Below are 14,777 nucleotides of genomic sequence, written 5' to 3' on the forward strand. Positions count from 1 at the left end.
GGAACTGCCCCCCCCCTCGCCCCCCCCCAAGCCCGGCGCCCCCACCCCATTGCCTATCAGCACTGAGCCAAGGCGGAGCGTGCAACCGAGGGCTGTTTAATGAGCTTACACTGGTCCAGACACACATACACGAGTGGTGCAATACAGGGTTCCAGTTACAAGAGACAGCTATTCCATAACGCTGATACCGCGCTGCTACTGGGCGTGCACGGCTAGAGGCAGCCCCATAGCACGTGCCCAGCCTCCGTCGGGCACTTTACATGAGATAAAGCTCCTCTACGTGACAACACCATGTCCAGCAGCGGCTGCTCCTTCTGCTGTTAAATCTGGCCCACGTGCAGGTGAGCGCAGCGACTGAAGGCAGCCAGGCAGAAGGTGCTGGAGAGCCGAGCAGCTGAGGATCAGCTCCTCCTTGTCAACAGCCGTAGACACCTGGTGTTACACAGCTCGCTCAGAAGTGAGATGACTGGGGCCGGCAGCAGTAGGCGACAAGTTTAATATCTCCTCAAATGAAGGGCCTTCATCTTCAGGCGGTATCTCTGCCTCAAACATACGCTGAAGCAGAGCATCAACTGTCCTGTACCCTGAAGGTGGCAGAAGAGTCACTGTAAGCATCTATTCCCATTTTTCCAGCAGAATCGTATTCACCTTAATACAGATCTTACTCAAAGCCTACTCCCCTTGTTTTATGCTAAAGCAGTAAGAAAATAAATGCCTCAATTAACATCTACTGGTATTTCGTACCATCTACTTTTAAACAGTGTAAGCACTTGTAAAGGGTAAGACCCTTACTTTAAAGGGCAGGGACATGTACTCCATCTGTCCTTCAGACTTCTGATCCTGATCAACTGCCTCACTGAGAAGCACAGCCTTGGAGAGCTGCAATGGCACAGCAAGAAAGCCACGGAAAGAAGCAGCAGGCATTAAGCTAGAGGAAAGGAGCATATAGTCACCCCGTGATCCAAGCCAGGCGTGCAGAGGGCACACGGGAAGGGGAGAAGTAGAAGACAGGCTTCTTGGCAACAGCAGGACCTCAGCCACCAAGGCAGTGTCTCCACAGACTGGCTACTAAAGAAAAGTGTACAATGAAGGACCGAGGAAGAAAAGCTGCTGCCAGAGTAAGGAACAGCAAACATTAGAGAGTCCACAGTTCTCTAAAAACCTCCAGCTGTGTTTTAGCTGCTTTTATGGCCCAAAGAAAGCAGAAGTGCTTCAGAACTTTCCCAGACAGGGCTACTAACAGGGATAGTTCAGAGCCTTGGCCTCTTAAGCAAGAGATCAGGCACTCTGGCAGCAGTCACCACCTCTGAAAGAGCCTGTAGGGCTACACTTACGTTTGGAGGCAATTTTAAACACGAGCCCTCTAGGCTGTGTCTTCGTTCCAACTTCCCCCTCAAGGTCATGCTCAGCACTCTCCATGTTATCAAGGAGTTGTTCATCCTGGAGCGCCTCCCTACACAAGAAGGACCAGAAGTTACTCCATGGACCCACACGTGCACAGCAGCAATGGATTCTCTTGGGCAGGGCTAGCTCCCTGGTCATGCTGTTAGCCTCCAGCACCTCTCCTTCCCCCAGGCAACAGCCCTGGGCTGGAAGAGCTCAGCAAGGCAGCTACTTCACCGAGTTCTCACCTTCAAGGTGAGTAATTTGTTGCTACCATCTAGACCAAGTCCAAGGTCATGACAGATTAGCAAGAACTTTGTGAGAAAGAGGATAGCAGTCTCATCTCACACCTAGGGACAGAAGGAAGCATTTTCCCCGCAGCCTCACTGCCCTCATCAGATGCACCAAGTCAGCCACATCCAGCACTACCCTTCAGGGGGGCTTACTCTTGAACTCCCATTCCCAGCTCCTGGATTTTCTGCTCAATGGCTGTTTCTACTTCACTCTTCTCTAGGGAATACTCCACAAAGAAAGCTTCCAAGATGAACGACACAAAGATGCTGAAAGAAATAAGCAGAATTACATAGCAGCATTTCCCTACTGGCATCTCTCTCTTCGGCAATCAACTACCATCTGGTTAGGCAGGCTCCAGGTACCCCATCTCCAGCAGACATTGCTGTAAGCCAGAGCACCAGAGCAGCACCCAGTAGAGACAAGAATAGATGCAAGAGGCTTCTCCAAGAGACAGACTGGACACAGAGAAACACACAGTGCATGACCCTGGGACCATCAACATTGCCCTGGCAGAGGTCAGAGGCCCTTTTCATTCCAGTATAGAGGAGAGAAAACCAAAAACTTACTTGACAATAATTATAACCATCACAATGTGGAAGGCAATGAAATAAAGTTTTGCAGGCTGAGCAGTCACATTGGCAAATCCATTGGCAAAGAGTATAATGGGAGTTAAGGGTAAGAGCGCCAAAGGAAGAAGCTGTCTTACTGTACAGTAGTGCTAATGGAAGAAAGCCAGGTAATATTTCCAGCAATGATATTCTGGAGAGAGGAAAAAAAAAACACTGGGGGGGGCATTGCTCTGTTGTCTGGCACTAAGTGCATGAGTGCATTCAAAATAAGGAGAAGAACGGGGCTTGGGGTTGAGGGGGAACACAGTTCACCAAGCTCTGGTTTGGCCCTTCCACCACAAAGGATATCATGCCACTGGTTGACTACAGTGAGCTCCATCAGAACAATGAAGGATGATGCAAAGTTGTTGAAGTTATTCTTGCAGTACTTTCCACGGGCAAACAGAGAATCCTTGAGAGCTGGGTTTCCACATTCCAGAGCATAAGGGGCATTAGAATTCGCAGGGAAGAACTGGATCTTCCCATGGAATAATTCCATTCCAATGATAGCAAATATACAGTACACAACCTGGGAAGAGAAATGCCATCACCTGCTTCACCAGTGAGCAGTAAGCCCCATGGCAAGTTTAGAAGTTCCAGCAGGCTCTTCAGTTTTTACAGACACAGCAAGCTTCTGAGAAACAGCATGGAGTCTAAGAGATCCAACCCCCTCAAGACCAATTACTAAGCAGAAATAAGCCAAGAACTACAGCCCAAATGCACAGAAATGAAACATTCTCAAATTATAGTAGGAAAGCCTATTCAAGGGATTTGAGAAACAAGGTTCTTATTCAGCTTTTTGCCCAAATCATAGTTCAATTTCTTATGGTGTCTGTAGTCTAGCCTGCACAGGACATCTTTGCTGCCACATAGAGGACAAAAATGCCCTGATCTCTGACCTGGCAACTAGCAGGAACCCAACTCTTTTGCACACGTTTACACGTGCCAAAACCAAGCATCAAATGGACATGGTTTCTCAAAGGCCTGCCGCCTACCATCCAGAGATCTGCATTTATCCTCTTGCAAACCACGAGAGACTTAACACACATTTCTGCAAAACTGGAATGCTTTGAGCTAAGTTGAGCTAAGATACCAGGATTTCTTACCAGAGTCAGACCACCAAATGTCAACATGGTCGGTACGATGTTTATCAGCGTGTTCATGATGACCCGGAACCTACAGCAAATGATTTATGATAACACCTGCTGTGGGGAGGCTTTTTCAAAGTCCATGCTTGCTTATCACTGCCTCCCATCCAGCATGAACTCCCCACTTGTCCTTATTTATTGCTGCAGAGAGGTTGCAGCAGCTGGGCTCATCCCAGGCAAGTTGGGACAAGGCCTCTGAATGCCAGTCAATCCAAAGCACTGCGTTTCAGCCGGCCTTTGATACAGCTTGCCCCACAAACATATCCCTACCCCATTCTGTTCATTACCTTTGAATGCTGTCAACAATCCTTATTAGCCTGAGGACCCTTAATATGAAGACAATGTCCAGGATCTGTTGGCTGTTGTACTTCGTAGCTGAAAAAAGAAAAGCCTTCTGAAAACTGAGCAGGTAAGTGTAAAGACATGTTCTTACATTTGTTACAGTTATTGTGTTTAATAAGGGCATAACAGGTATCCATAAAAAAAAGACACTGGGTTAGTTCTTAGAAACCCTACAGAACAAAAATCACTGTCCTATCAAAAAAGCCACCCAACCCAAAATGACAGCAAAAGACAACTCAAGACCACCGAGTTTCCCAGATGCATGCAGGCTGTTTAAGCCGCACTTACTCGATCTCAGGGTGGTATTGAGTATCGTTGCAGTCAAGGCAGCAAAGATGATGAGGGTATCAAACCTAGCATGAGGGAAGGCAGCGCTGTTAGACTTGTGGGCAACGAACAAACAACGGGCACTTAAACTGCCACATTACATATAAAAGTAGTAACCCTTCTTCCTCTCATCTGAGCCAGATAGCCCTGCTTCATCTCAAATTATTTACAGCATGGGAGGATTTTGTTTTTCTTCATTGTTTAGTAAAAAACAACCTTCCCCTGCTTAACTACTATCGCACACTGCAGTCACCTTTGACTGAGATACCTGAGAGAAAAGCACCTCTCCTGACAGAGACAGGAAAGAGCATGCTGTCCTCTCATGCACACCAGTGTTTTAACTATACCCTGGTATGAGTTAGTCTCAGGCAGCTCATCTCAGACTTTCGTTTCTTGACAAGCTGGAGACAGAGGTCTCACCATACTTCACAGTACTTTTGCCACCACCACCCATCTCACTCACCAGTTCCAGAATTGATTTTTGCCAAAGAACACCCTTGGTTCGTATGTGTACACTTTTAGGAGTATCTCAATTATATACAAAGCAAGGAAGACCCATTCTGCATAAGAAATGTAAGGGGTTTCCTCATCCAGGGCAATGAAGATAGCATTTATTAAAATGATCGCATCATAAGTCCAAACAAATCCCCTGCAAAAAGAAAAAGAGATGATTCAACTCACCACTCTCAAGAAGGTAAGAGTTAGGAAACTAAGAACTCCTGAATTACCTAAATGGTAGTGTCTGAGGGAGGAGGCAGTCTTTACCTATCAGCTCTCCCAGATCCTGAGAGTTTAGGGAAGTTACTGCAGAGCCTAGCTTTGTTCTTGAAATCCAACACAAAACATAGGCCTTCAAGGTACACCACTGTCAATACTCCCAGTGTTAAGCTCTCAGAAACTGACTGCAACTGAATTTCCACCAAGTCAAGCAACATTTATCAAACAAAGACTGGACAAGTAAAACAGAAGTCTAGAAAAAAACTGGGATACAATAGGGGTGCTGCAATCAGAGGGACCTGGATAGGCTGGGGAAGTGCACAGAGGGCAATCTCATCGTGTTCAAGTGTCAATGACAAGTTCTGTTTCTGGGGAGGAACAACTTCAGGCGCTAGTGCAGGCTGGGGATCCATCATCTGAAAAGCAGCTCTGCAGAGAACCCAGGTGGTGGTGATGCAGGGGAGTGTCTTGGTTGATGAACTGAACATGGGCTAGCAATGCACCCTGGTGGGAGCAGTGGCCAACAGCACCCTGGGTTACCTTACAGAAATGCTGCAGACAGGTCAAGGGAAGCGATTTCCTCCCCCCTTAGGGCTGAGGAGGCCACATTTAGAGCACTGTGGACAGATTTGGGCTTTCCAGTGTGAAAGACTGGAACATACTGGAGCTAGTGCAGTAAAAGGCTGCTAAAATGATTAAAGGATAAGGTGATCTGACAAGATACTGACAGAGCTGGGAATGTTCAACCTGAAGGGGAGAAAGACTAGGGGAATCTCAGTGCATATAAATACCTGATGGGAGGGTGTAGAGAAGATGGAGCCAGACTCTCCTCAGTGGTATCCAGTGAAAGCACAAGAAGCAATGGGCACAAGTTGAAATACAGGAAATTCCATTTAAACAAAAAGCTTTTCCTTCCTTTTTTTTTTTTAAACTGAGGATGTCCAGAAACACTGGAACAGGCTGCAGAGAGGTTGTGGAGTTTCTATCCTTGCAGATACCCAAAACCCAACTCAGAGCCCTGAGTAACCTACTCTAGTAGATCCTGCTTTGAGCAGGGAGGTTACACCTGATCATCTTTAGAAGTCCCTTCCAACTTCAGAAATTCTGCAATTCTGGGAAGACTCAAACATGAAGCAGAGCACTAGCACTTTGTAGTAACAGCTTAGTAAGAGCTGATGAAACAATACAATGCAACTTTGCAGAGACTACTGACATAAGATCATCACCTTTAAGTGAAGCATTTAGTCTGGTCCTTCGAGGCAGGCCATAAAACACTTCTTGCTTTCAGTAAGAACTATTTACACTCAGCACCTATAAAAGGCCTGAACAAGTAGGACTGCAAGAGTTCTGAACTCACCAATAGCCAGTCTACTTTCTCCAGACCAGTGAGAGTAGACTAAGAGCAGCTGGTCCACAGAACATTTCTGAACACAGAACCCCCACTGTTTGAATACAGTTTACACTTCTCAGCAGGACACCCAGACAAACATTTACTTGCAACACCACTACTGTTTCACCTGTGAGGAGCTGCTTGCTCCACCAGTCCAGGCTTACCTGTGCCTAACCATACTGCGCAGGAATTGACTCACTGCTGACTTATATACACGAGGCATCCATTGTCCCAGCGGATGGCTGCGTATTTTCAGTGTAATCACCTGGATGTTGAGGAGATCTGCCAGCTGTACAAAGGACTTCTTATCTGCAGTAAAGGACAGCACTACGTATCAGTCCTCTGTCATCAGACAAAGGCAGTGTCTGGCAAACCTACATCCACTTAAGTTACAGCAATTGGTCAAAGCAAGGCCAGCAGCCAGCACAAACCTTTAACAATCACTGTGGACACAATCTAGCATGAGACTGACCCATCTCTCCCAATATTCTGTCTCTAGCAGAAACAGACTCCAGAGGAATGTGTGGGAAGTCACATTGCTTGGATGAATCCGATAAAAAGGGAGGATATATTCATCCTGTGCTGAGAACAGGAGGCACCCTTCTCCATAGTGAGCTTGGCCTGATCTCAAGCGGCCATGAAGAGCTGCCCACAGGATACAACACAGGCAGAAAGACCAGCCTTTCAGGGCTTGAGTAATCTGGAGAGGAAAGCAGGAAGAGGGGACTAGAGTCCCTCTTGGACCATTACACACCTTAAGTCTAGAGCCAGAACCCTTAAATCAGCAGGCTCCTGACCCCAGGCTCCTTCCCAGTCCCTGAATACAGCAGGCCCCACTGCTCACCTATGAAACCCTTCTGCTCATCATCTGAGATGCGTAGGAGCAACTCTCGGTGGGAGTTGCTGATATCAGGAGCCACCAGCTTGACAAGCTGCTTCCACCGGGCTTCTCTAACCACAGGCTGTGCTCCCTCCTCTTCTTTCAGAAGGTTGAAGGCCTCTATCATCTTGCGGTGCTTCATGTAAGCAAGCTTACGGATCTCATTCTAGAGAGAATGTCACCATTCAGGCAGCTGCAGTCACCCTGCCCCCTTCTTTATTAAGAAAATTATTTCCCTGGTACAAGGATGTAAGAGACTCAGAGGAACAAATTCAGGGTGATGCTGGATGCTAGGCACAGCACAGTCAATGGGGTGATGAGAAATGCTCTTTAAGAGGCAACCACAAGCCTTCCACACAGCACTCTGAAGGGATCACTAGATTGCTTGCTACTGGGAGATGCATTGAAAAACAGAAGGGAAGACAAAGGACAGTATCTAACAGGAAGGAGATGGGGGGAGGGTGTCTATCAAAAACCACAGGATCTGCAGGCCTGCAGGTCACAGAAGCAGGGAGGACGTGTCCACACATGCCTGCCATCCTAAGTCAATGCTGTGACATTACGGACTGAGATCCTCTTCTGCATATGATCATAAGCAGGCTAAAGAACCTCATACCCTTGGGGCACTGTAGCCTCTGGGAAGACCTAGAAGACTGCTTCCTGTGAAGGAGATCCAATCCCCTCAGAAGAGCACCCAGGAAATTTTACCTCTCACCCTTTCATTGCAAGTACCAGACTGCACCTGCTCAGTTACTGTAGAAGAATAAAGTTCTAATTTACTTCAACCTCCCTTGCTTTAAGAGCAAATGTAGTGGCACAAAAAGCATGCTGTGCATTTAAAGCCAACTGAAAGCAGTCTACTGCATAGAAGCAACATTTTTTCTACAGCTACTCCTATAAAAACCAATAACACATGCTTCCTACCTGTTGCAACTTATTGGAGATACACCAGCATTGCTTGTTTCATTGTTAAATATTAGAACTTGCAGTAATACTCATGATATGGAGAGGAAAACTTGTGATTTTCATTTACAGAGCATCAATACAGGCTGGAAGCTGTTCATGCCTCTATGCAAGATTATATAAAACAGCAGGCAATTGCCAATCACAATTCACCCCTCCACACATTACCTTCAGGTGTTTTTTGTAGTTGTTATACACAACAGCCAGGAAGAGCGACATGAAGATGTAAGTGTTGACAATGACAAAGGCAATGAAGAAAAGGGCATACCATGAGCTGAAGTCAAATGCTGGCATCCTAGAGGAGAGAGAGATTATTACTTGCTGAGCAGACAAACAGGACAATAAGAGAGACATCTTTCAGATGATTTTTGGAAATGCTGTTTTGGAGAGCAAAATCAAACTTGCCCGATAACACCCAGCTGGGGGGGGGGGGGGGGGGGGGTGGAAAAAAAACCCAAACACTGCATTGAGTTAAAGAAAACACTTCTTCCACTAGGTCTGCATCCCACGTGGAATCAGTCCCTGTTTGAAGGGATGCAGAAAAGAAAGCAGAGTTTAAGCCTCTGTCAATATGGATAAGTTTAAAAGTAAAGAGTCTTGAGGTGTGAGATCTCAGTCATAAGCTGGTGAGTTACTGGCATCAGGGGCCTTCATTGCATTCAGAGCTTCTCTTCTGCTTACTCCAGGAGGGCCACATGTTTTGGTATTTGAATACCTGTGGTTCCCCTTAACAGCCCTGTTCTGTTCAGTACATCTCCAGCACATAAGTGTGTCCCACTCCACCCCCAACCCCATCTTTCCTGATGGCTCCTTCACAGTACAGACTGCAATGGGAACCCAGTTAGAACAAATGAGGATCAAAAACCCAGGCCTCCTGCAAGTTTAACACAGCTGTACAAGTTGAAGTCTGCACACACATCCCTACAAATATTGAGAGAGAAGAGTCATACCATCACTACAGCATGCTTCTTTTTAGAAAAAGACTTTAATCAAAGAGCTGGGGCACTTGTCCCTCAGGTTTAAGCTTTGATCAGCTACTGGTTCTTTTGGAAGGCATTACTTTCAATTCACCTTTTCTGAAGGGTCCTCCCAGACTCAGATTCTGGTTCAGAGGATATTTATAAAACAGAGGGCTAACAATTCATGAGATCTCTGCAGACTGGAAAAATCAAAGCCCTGTTGCCATGCTGAAAGCCCTTGACGTGCAAAACACAGTACTGTTCTAACCAGAGACACTGACAGGATGCACAAAAGACAATGTTCACAATATTAAGCAAGCAGATTAAGTGCTCAGGCTTCGCTGTTTTATCAAGAGCCTTCTTGGCTACCTGGTGCCAGAGGGATAAGAAGCTGAGAAGAGTATGACAGCAGAACCAGAAGAGTTTTTCCACAGGTGAAAGAAAGGCACAGAAGACTTCTCCCTTCCTCCCCACAGATGAGCACAGTAATTGACAACAGCTCTTGTGGACACTGATCACAGCTCTACATGGTGCTTTACAGTCTTAGTTTTTCCACCACTAGGAACAGGACAGCAGGGCTCACAAAGATTGCAAGCAGAGCATACATACATGACATCCGGGCTGTTTGCTGTTGTTACCAGCACATAGAGGTCAAACACAATTTCTAGGTAGTTTCTGAAATACGGCAAGCCTTCTGCTGTCTGGAGGTTCCTAGGAGGAAAACAACAACCTGAAGTTAAGCACAGATCACAAATCCCACTGCAGGAGCTACAAGTATTTCTATTTACCGAGTAATCAATTGGAGTTGCCAGATCCCCTCCTGCTCAAGAGGACCACACCCATTCTTCCCACCCAGCTCTGAACAAAATAAAAGTATTCACACCTCTCACCAAACAGCTTCAAGGCCATGAGGGAGAACATGAGAAGGCTAAACATGAAGAGCAAGAAGACATAAGTGATCTCTGGTAACGTATTGCGGATGCTGCGGAAGGCTCTCCGAATCTGTCAGGGAGAAGGGAAGTGTTTAGAGGCAAAGCAGCACCCATTTTTCCCCCCTCACCATCACATCAGAATGTAACACCTATGCAGGGACAGGCAAGCACAGTAGGTCACAGGTTTTCTTTGTTGCCTGGCAGGACAGATTCTGCCCCAGATGTGCCAGCTCTGTTCTCCTAAAACCTGCAGCAGGATTACTAGGGGCTTTCCTCCTCATTTCCCCAGTTCACAAACTGGAGTTCACATTTGAACTCAGCTAGCAGGGGACAGGGGACCCCGTGGCACTGTTGAAGAGCTCTTGCTCCAAGGCACTGGTCAGGGACAAGAGTCTGCCACCCCAGGCTACCAAACATGCTCTAAGACTGAGAGTTCAACTGCTCCCTCCAGCAGGCCTCACACCACAGTAGTTTATTTATTTGCAAGTCAGGACCAGAGTGGTCTCAGGCAGCAGGGCAAAGATCCCCCTGTGACAGGAGGGATCAGAGTCCAAACCATCCATCTGAACTACAAGTTCAGTTTTGAGAACAGCACAAGACTTGTGCTTGTTTGCCTACATAACTTCTAGAAATAAAAGCAAGCTAGCCCCAGACTCAGGGAGAAACAGTTCCTGTCCACAGTGCTGCTCATGTTCATTCCTCCAGAGAACAGGATCTAACTGCTTGCAAGCAGAGACTTTTCCATACAGGTTGGATGAATCCTAGCCTGTGGACTGATCTTAAAAGAAAGTTTATTCCTTCTCAGTGCAGTGTTGCTCTTTATTAAGTACAATTTCCCCTAAATCATGACATCACCACATATGGCAAGAAGCTCTCCTTTCAGTCTCAAGTCTGTGCAGAGCCCTCACTATAAGTGACCCAGTCCACATGTACAAGAAGCCTTGTGGTACTTTGCACTACACTCGAGCTGCATCACTGTGAACAGACCCTTTTTTTCCCATCTCACATTCTTGCTCGAGGCCACCTCTGAGAGGAACTCACTCAAAAGAGTTTAAGTTCTGCCACCTCTGCCCCCAGAACATTCTACTAAATCCCCTGGATCTCAGAAAGCAGCAGGCTGTCTAAGAGTAGGAATTCCTCCCACCAGACCCACTCCTTACCTGGCGACTCTCTGCAAAGTTGATCAGGAAGATGGGCCTTGCAATTCTTGACCATCGAATGCTCTTTATGTTGTACATCCTGAGGGCCCCATATATGGCCAAGTCAGTCAGAGATAGCTGCAGAAGAAAGAGGCAAATTCACAGAAACAATGCTGGAAGTGCATCTAGATGAAAGACAATTGGTTTAGCTGGTACAGGATACATGCACACAACAGGTTTGTGGGAACAGGCTGAGCTGCTGGTTGATTTAGCCATGGCTCTTGAAAAGCCTTGGTGCATCAGACCCCAAGAAAGCAACAGAAGCAAAAAACAACTCTACATCACCCACCCAACCCTCATGGCTCCCTAGACCTAACTCACCAGGATTGCAACCATGATGCAGATGTTCTTGGTATCCTTCCAAAATACATTGCGAGGGGTGATTTTTGCAAAGTGTGTCAATCGGCCAAAGAACACCAGAAGGCACAACACCTCAACCAAAGAAGTGGCCTGCACAGAGAGAAGGGACCCAGGTCAGGACAACCAAAAACAGTGCTAGCCATCTTCACACAGATAAAGATGCTCATGGAAAGAAAAAAAAGTCAATACAAGACTTTTTTCAGTGGGTTTTGCTGCTGGCTGTTCTACAGGCTCACATATGCAACACTAAGCAATACTTTTTGTGAAGTTTCCTGCTACATGCAAGTTAAAGCCAGTGGATTTGTATTAAGTTCGGACTCAAGGAGCACAGCCAGTGTGGAACAAATAAAGGCTGCCCTTAGGACTGCCTTTTTTTTTTTCCTGCAACACTCCACTTCTGCTGCAAGATGCAAGAACTCCACCTGGGTCACTTAGAAGGCTGGTACTACTCTCCAAGATGCAGAAAAGCAACATGACTTTGCCTGCAGTCACACCAGCAATTGCCAATGTCTATGATGACTGCCACAGTCCCTGCCTAGTTTCTAGGCCTTTTTTTTTTTTTGGATCCAGCACATCAATAGTATTAACAGAATGATGAGCAGTCATCAACTCCTGACCCCTTGACAACTTGTTTCAAGCAAGAAACCCTTGCTGGCTCTGCCGAGCAACACAACAGTAGCTGCATTATTGCTTCTACGCTGTCTGGAAACTCACCAGGAAAGGGAGAGGATACACAGCAGGTTCTTCAAACACTGCAAGGGACAGGTTGAGAAAGATGAAGAAGTAGGTGGCTGTTCGCATAATCCAGTGGTTATAGAGATAATAAAGCCTGTAGAAAGAAGGCAGTGGCACCATAAGCAAAAGCTCCAGTGCACATACCCATGAGCTTAGCAAATGCATCTTGGAAGAGCAGCAGAAATTTCCCAAACAGTCATGAAGGGTAGTAGTAGCATGTGTAGAACAGGGAATTGTTTAGAAGTTTTTGACAGAGTAAGCCTTTTTTTTTTTATACATAAGTCAAAAAGTATTGTCCCCTTCAGCAATAAAGCCTCTGGTGAATGCTAGCATTAACCATGAACACATCCAGCTCTAAGTTTCCCACAGGAGGCTCCACACAACACTATACAACAGGGGCTCCTTCAAGTAGATGCAGAGCAGATCTACAGAGAGAGCATACAGTTTCTCTGCTAACATAAGTGCTGCCAACATTGCCAAATCTGCCTAGTAATCACCTCAGATAAAAGCTACAGGGCAAGTGATGATATGGATGACATCCTTAAAGATAACATCAAAACATCACCTTGTAAAGTAATTAACATACTTGGACAGTATGAGAACTCCAGAAGCTTCATTGACTAAGACAAAAGAACAAAGTAAAAGGGACAGGTTTTGTGTGGAGGACTACAGGAGTCATTAATGCTCACACTTATTGTGGGCAGTCTGTTGTAGCACTTTTCCCTTCTGTACTGGCAGCTTTCCCTTAGTTTTACACACAAAATCTGCCTAGAGTAGTGCAAGCCTGAAGGAAAAGTCACCTCTGAATGAAATTGAACCAGCAGCTCAAAGAGAAGAGAGCCACTGCTGCAGGCAAAATAGTCTTGACTTAGAGAGCTTTATTCACTTAATTGCCAATTAACAAGCTTTTAATTACTTCTGCGCCAAGCAGCCACCGCCCTTGATGAGAAACAACCAAGCAGAGACACCACAGGCATGCAGCAGGTTGATGTTGCTGTTGCACATTGCCAAGCCACTTGGCACAGGGCTCTTCTCCCACCCAGGCCACCCTGCTACCAAAACCCCACCGCTTACACCCCATACAGCAACCCTGTGGCATTCCCCACACGCAAGTGAGGGCTGGGCTTCCCATTCTCATTATCTCTGAAGACTGAAGCTGCAGTGCTTTGTACAGTGTTTTGCTTTTAACTCAAGCAAAAGAAAGATTTTGTTTTCCTCCTCATCCTTAGGATAAGACACATTGAGCTGCACTTAACACACGTTTCAGCCTGACTCCAGTTCGTTGTATCCCACCCAGCCTGACTTCCCAGTGCCCAGCCCCAGAGCTGTGGGGCAGCCCAGACACCACCCCTCAGACCTTCTGGGGCCTGCTCCCCCATCCCACCTCGGACTGCCCTTACCTGACCGCCTCCGGGGAGGTCTTGAAGGGAATATTTCTGTTGTACTGCGCATCGGAGACGAACGCTGCCGCCAGCAGGAGCTCCTGTGGGAGGGGGAAAAGCACAGGTCGGTGGGTGCTGGAGGCCCAAAGGGACCCGCAGGGAGAGCCCCCCTCACCGCCCCGCAGCCCTAGCGGGGAGACCCCAGCCGCCACCTCTGAGGCAGCCTCGGCCATGGCGAGGAAAACGCTGACCCCCGACGGCCCCGCCGCTTTTAACGGCACCGCCCCGCCGGCGGAAGCGGGAGGAGGAGAAGGAGAAGAAGGAGGAGCCGGGGCCGCCCCCAGCCTCTCTCCGTCCCCTCAGCGCCCATGGGCCCGGAGGCGCTGCGGCCGCGGGTCGTGCGCTGGGCGCTGCTGGCAGCCTTCGCCGCCGGCGTGCTGGTGGGCTGGCAGGCCGGCCGGGCCCGGCGCCGCTTCCTCCGCTGGCGCCAGCAGCGCCTCCAGCGCCGCCTCGACGCTGCCCGGGAGCAGCTGGAGGCGGCCTGAGCCGGGGCTGGAGGCCGGGGCCGGACCCGTCGTCCCGGCGTGATCGCGGCGGCGAACGCGGCTCTGCTTCGTGAGACGGCATCGCCTCGCTGCGGGCCGGGGCTGGGCTCTGCGGCGGAGAAGCGGCGACAAAAGGACCCGGAGGACTCGCGGCGGTCGCGTTGGAGCTGGCGGAGATGGAGAGGGCTGCGGGGCGCCGGCACTGGCAGCCGGGAAGGGGCCTTCGCTGCGACGGACTGGTCGGAGGGAATAACGCCGAGGGGAGATCCGTGAGGGGCGATGGCACCGCGCGTAGCGCCGTGTCTCAGCGCTGTCGGCGCTTGTCTTGCTTCGCGCCTTCCAAGCCTGCGGCTGGCGCACGCTGCTCTGCCCTGTACAAGAGCTGCTGATAAATCGTTGAGAAAATAACTTGGTGTGGTGCTTCCTAGGTGCGTTTATTGCTCTCGTGTGCCGAAACGTGCTGTAAGGATGCTCGCGCCAAACGCCAGCTCTCGCTGTGAGAGAACACGCATGAGCACCTCTCCCGTGGGGGAGGCCGAGGGAGCTGGGGCTGCGCAGCCCGCAAGACAAGGCTCGGGGGTTCCTCGGTGCGGCCTGCCAGGGCCCAATGGGG

General features: G+C 48.3%; 2 protein-coding genes across 3 annotated transcripts; one reads left to right on the forward strand and one right to left on the reverse strand.

Moving 5' to 3' along the window:
- Positions 1-80: 80 nt before the first annotated feature.
- LOC118164754 (two pore calcium channel protein 1-like) lies at positions 81-13,968 on the reverse strand. 2 transcript variants are annotated; one of them, XM_035322475.1, is made up of 19 exons: positions 13,832-13,968; positions 13,638-13,720; positions 12,217-12,331; positions 11,464-11,592; positions 11,104-11,220; positions 9,895-10,013; positions 9,621-9,722; positions 8,221-8,347; positions 7,054-7,255; positions 6,374-6,518; positions 4,566-4,751; positions 4,064-4,128; positions 3,721-3,808; positions 3,392-3,461; positions 2,595-2,814; positions 2,244-2,334; positions 1,830-1,943; positions 1,335-1,453; positions 81-584 (listed from the first exon to the last, which is right to left on the reverse strand). In XM_035322475.1, exons 1-19 carry the CDS (start codon positions 13,850-13,852, stop codon positions 439-441), a joined length of 2,259 nt encoding a protein of 752 aa, XP_035178366.1. In that variant the 5' UTR covers positions 13,853-13,968; the 3' UTR covers positions 81-438. The 2 variants fall into 2 exon arrangements, with proteins under 2 accessions (XP_035178366.1, XP_035178367.1); XM_035322476.1 differs by lacking the exons at positions 13,638-13,720; positions 13,832-13,968 and adding an exon at positions 13,038-13,123.
- Positions 13,922-14,572, forward strand: MTLN (mitoregulin). Its single transcript, XM_035322477.1, has one exon. It carries the CDS (start codon positions 13,988-13,990, stop codon positions 14,162-14,164), a length of 177 nt encoding a protein of 58 aa, XP_035178368.1. The 5' UTR covers positions 13,922-13,987; the 3' UTR covers positions 14,165-14,572.
- Positions 14,573-14,777: the final 205 nt, after the last annotated feature.

Source organism: Oxyura jamaicensis, chromosome 3, assembly GCF_011077185.1.
Source record: "Oxyura jamaicensis isolate SHBP4307 breed ruddy duck chromosome 3, BPBGC_Ojam_1.0, whole genome shotgun sequence".
In the NCBI taxonomy this organism is placed as follows: Eukaryota; Metazoa; Chordata; class Aves; order Anseriformes; family Anatidae; genus Oxyura; species Oxyura jamaicensis.

Excerpts from the sequence above, each read along its gene's own strand:
- LOC118164754 (XM_035322475.1), bottom strand. The coding sequence starts at position 13,852 with ATGGCCGAGGCTGCCTCAGAG. Across the intron at positions 12,332-13,637 it reads ACCTCCCCGGAGGCGGTCAG|GCTTTATTATCTCTATAACC; the intron begins GTAAGGGCAGTC and ends TTCTTTCTACAG. Across the intron at positions 3,809-4,063 it reads CAATACCACCCTGAGATCGA|CTACGAAGTACAACAGCCAA; the intron begins GTAAGTGCGGCT and ends TTCTTTTTTCAG.
- MTLN (XM_035322477.1), top strand. The coding sequence starts at position 13,988 with ATGGGCCCGGAGGCGCTGCGGCCGCGGGTCGTGCGCTGGGCGCTGCTG.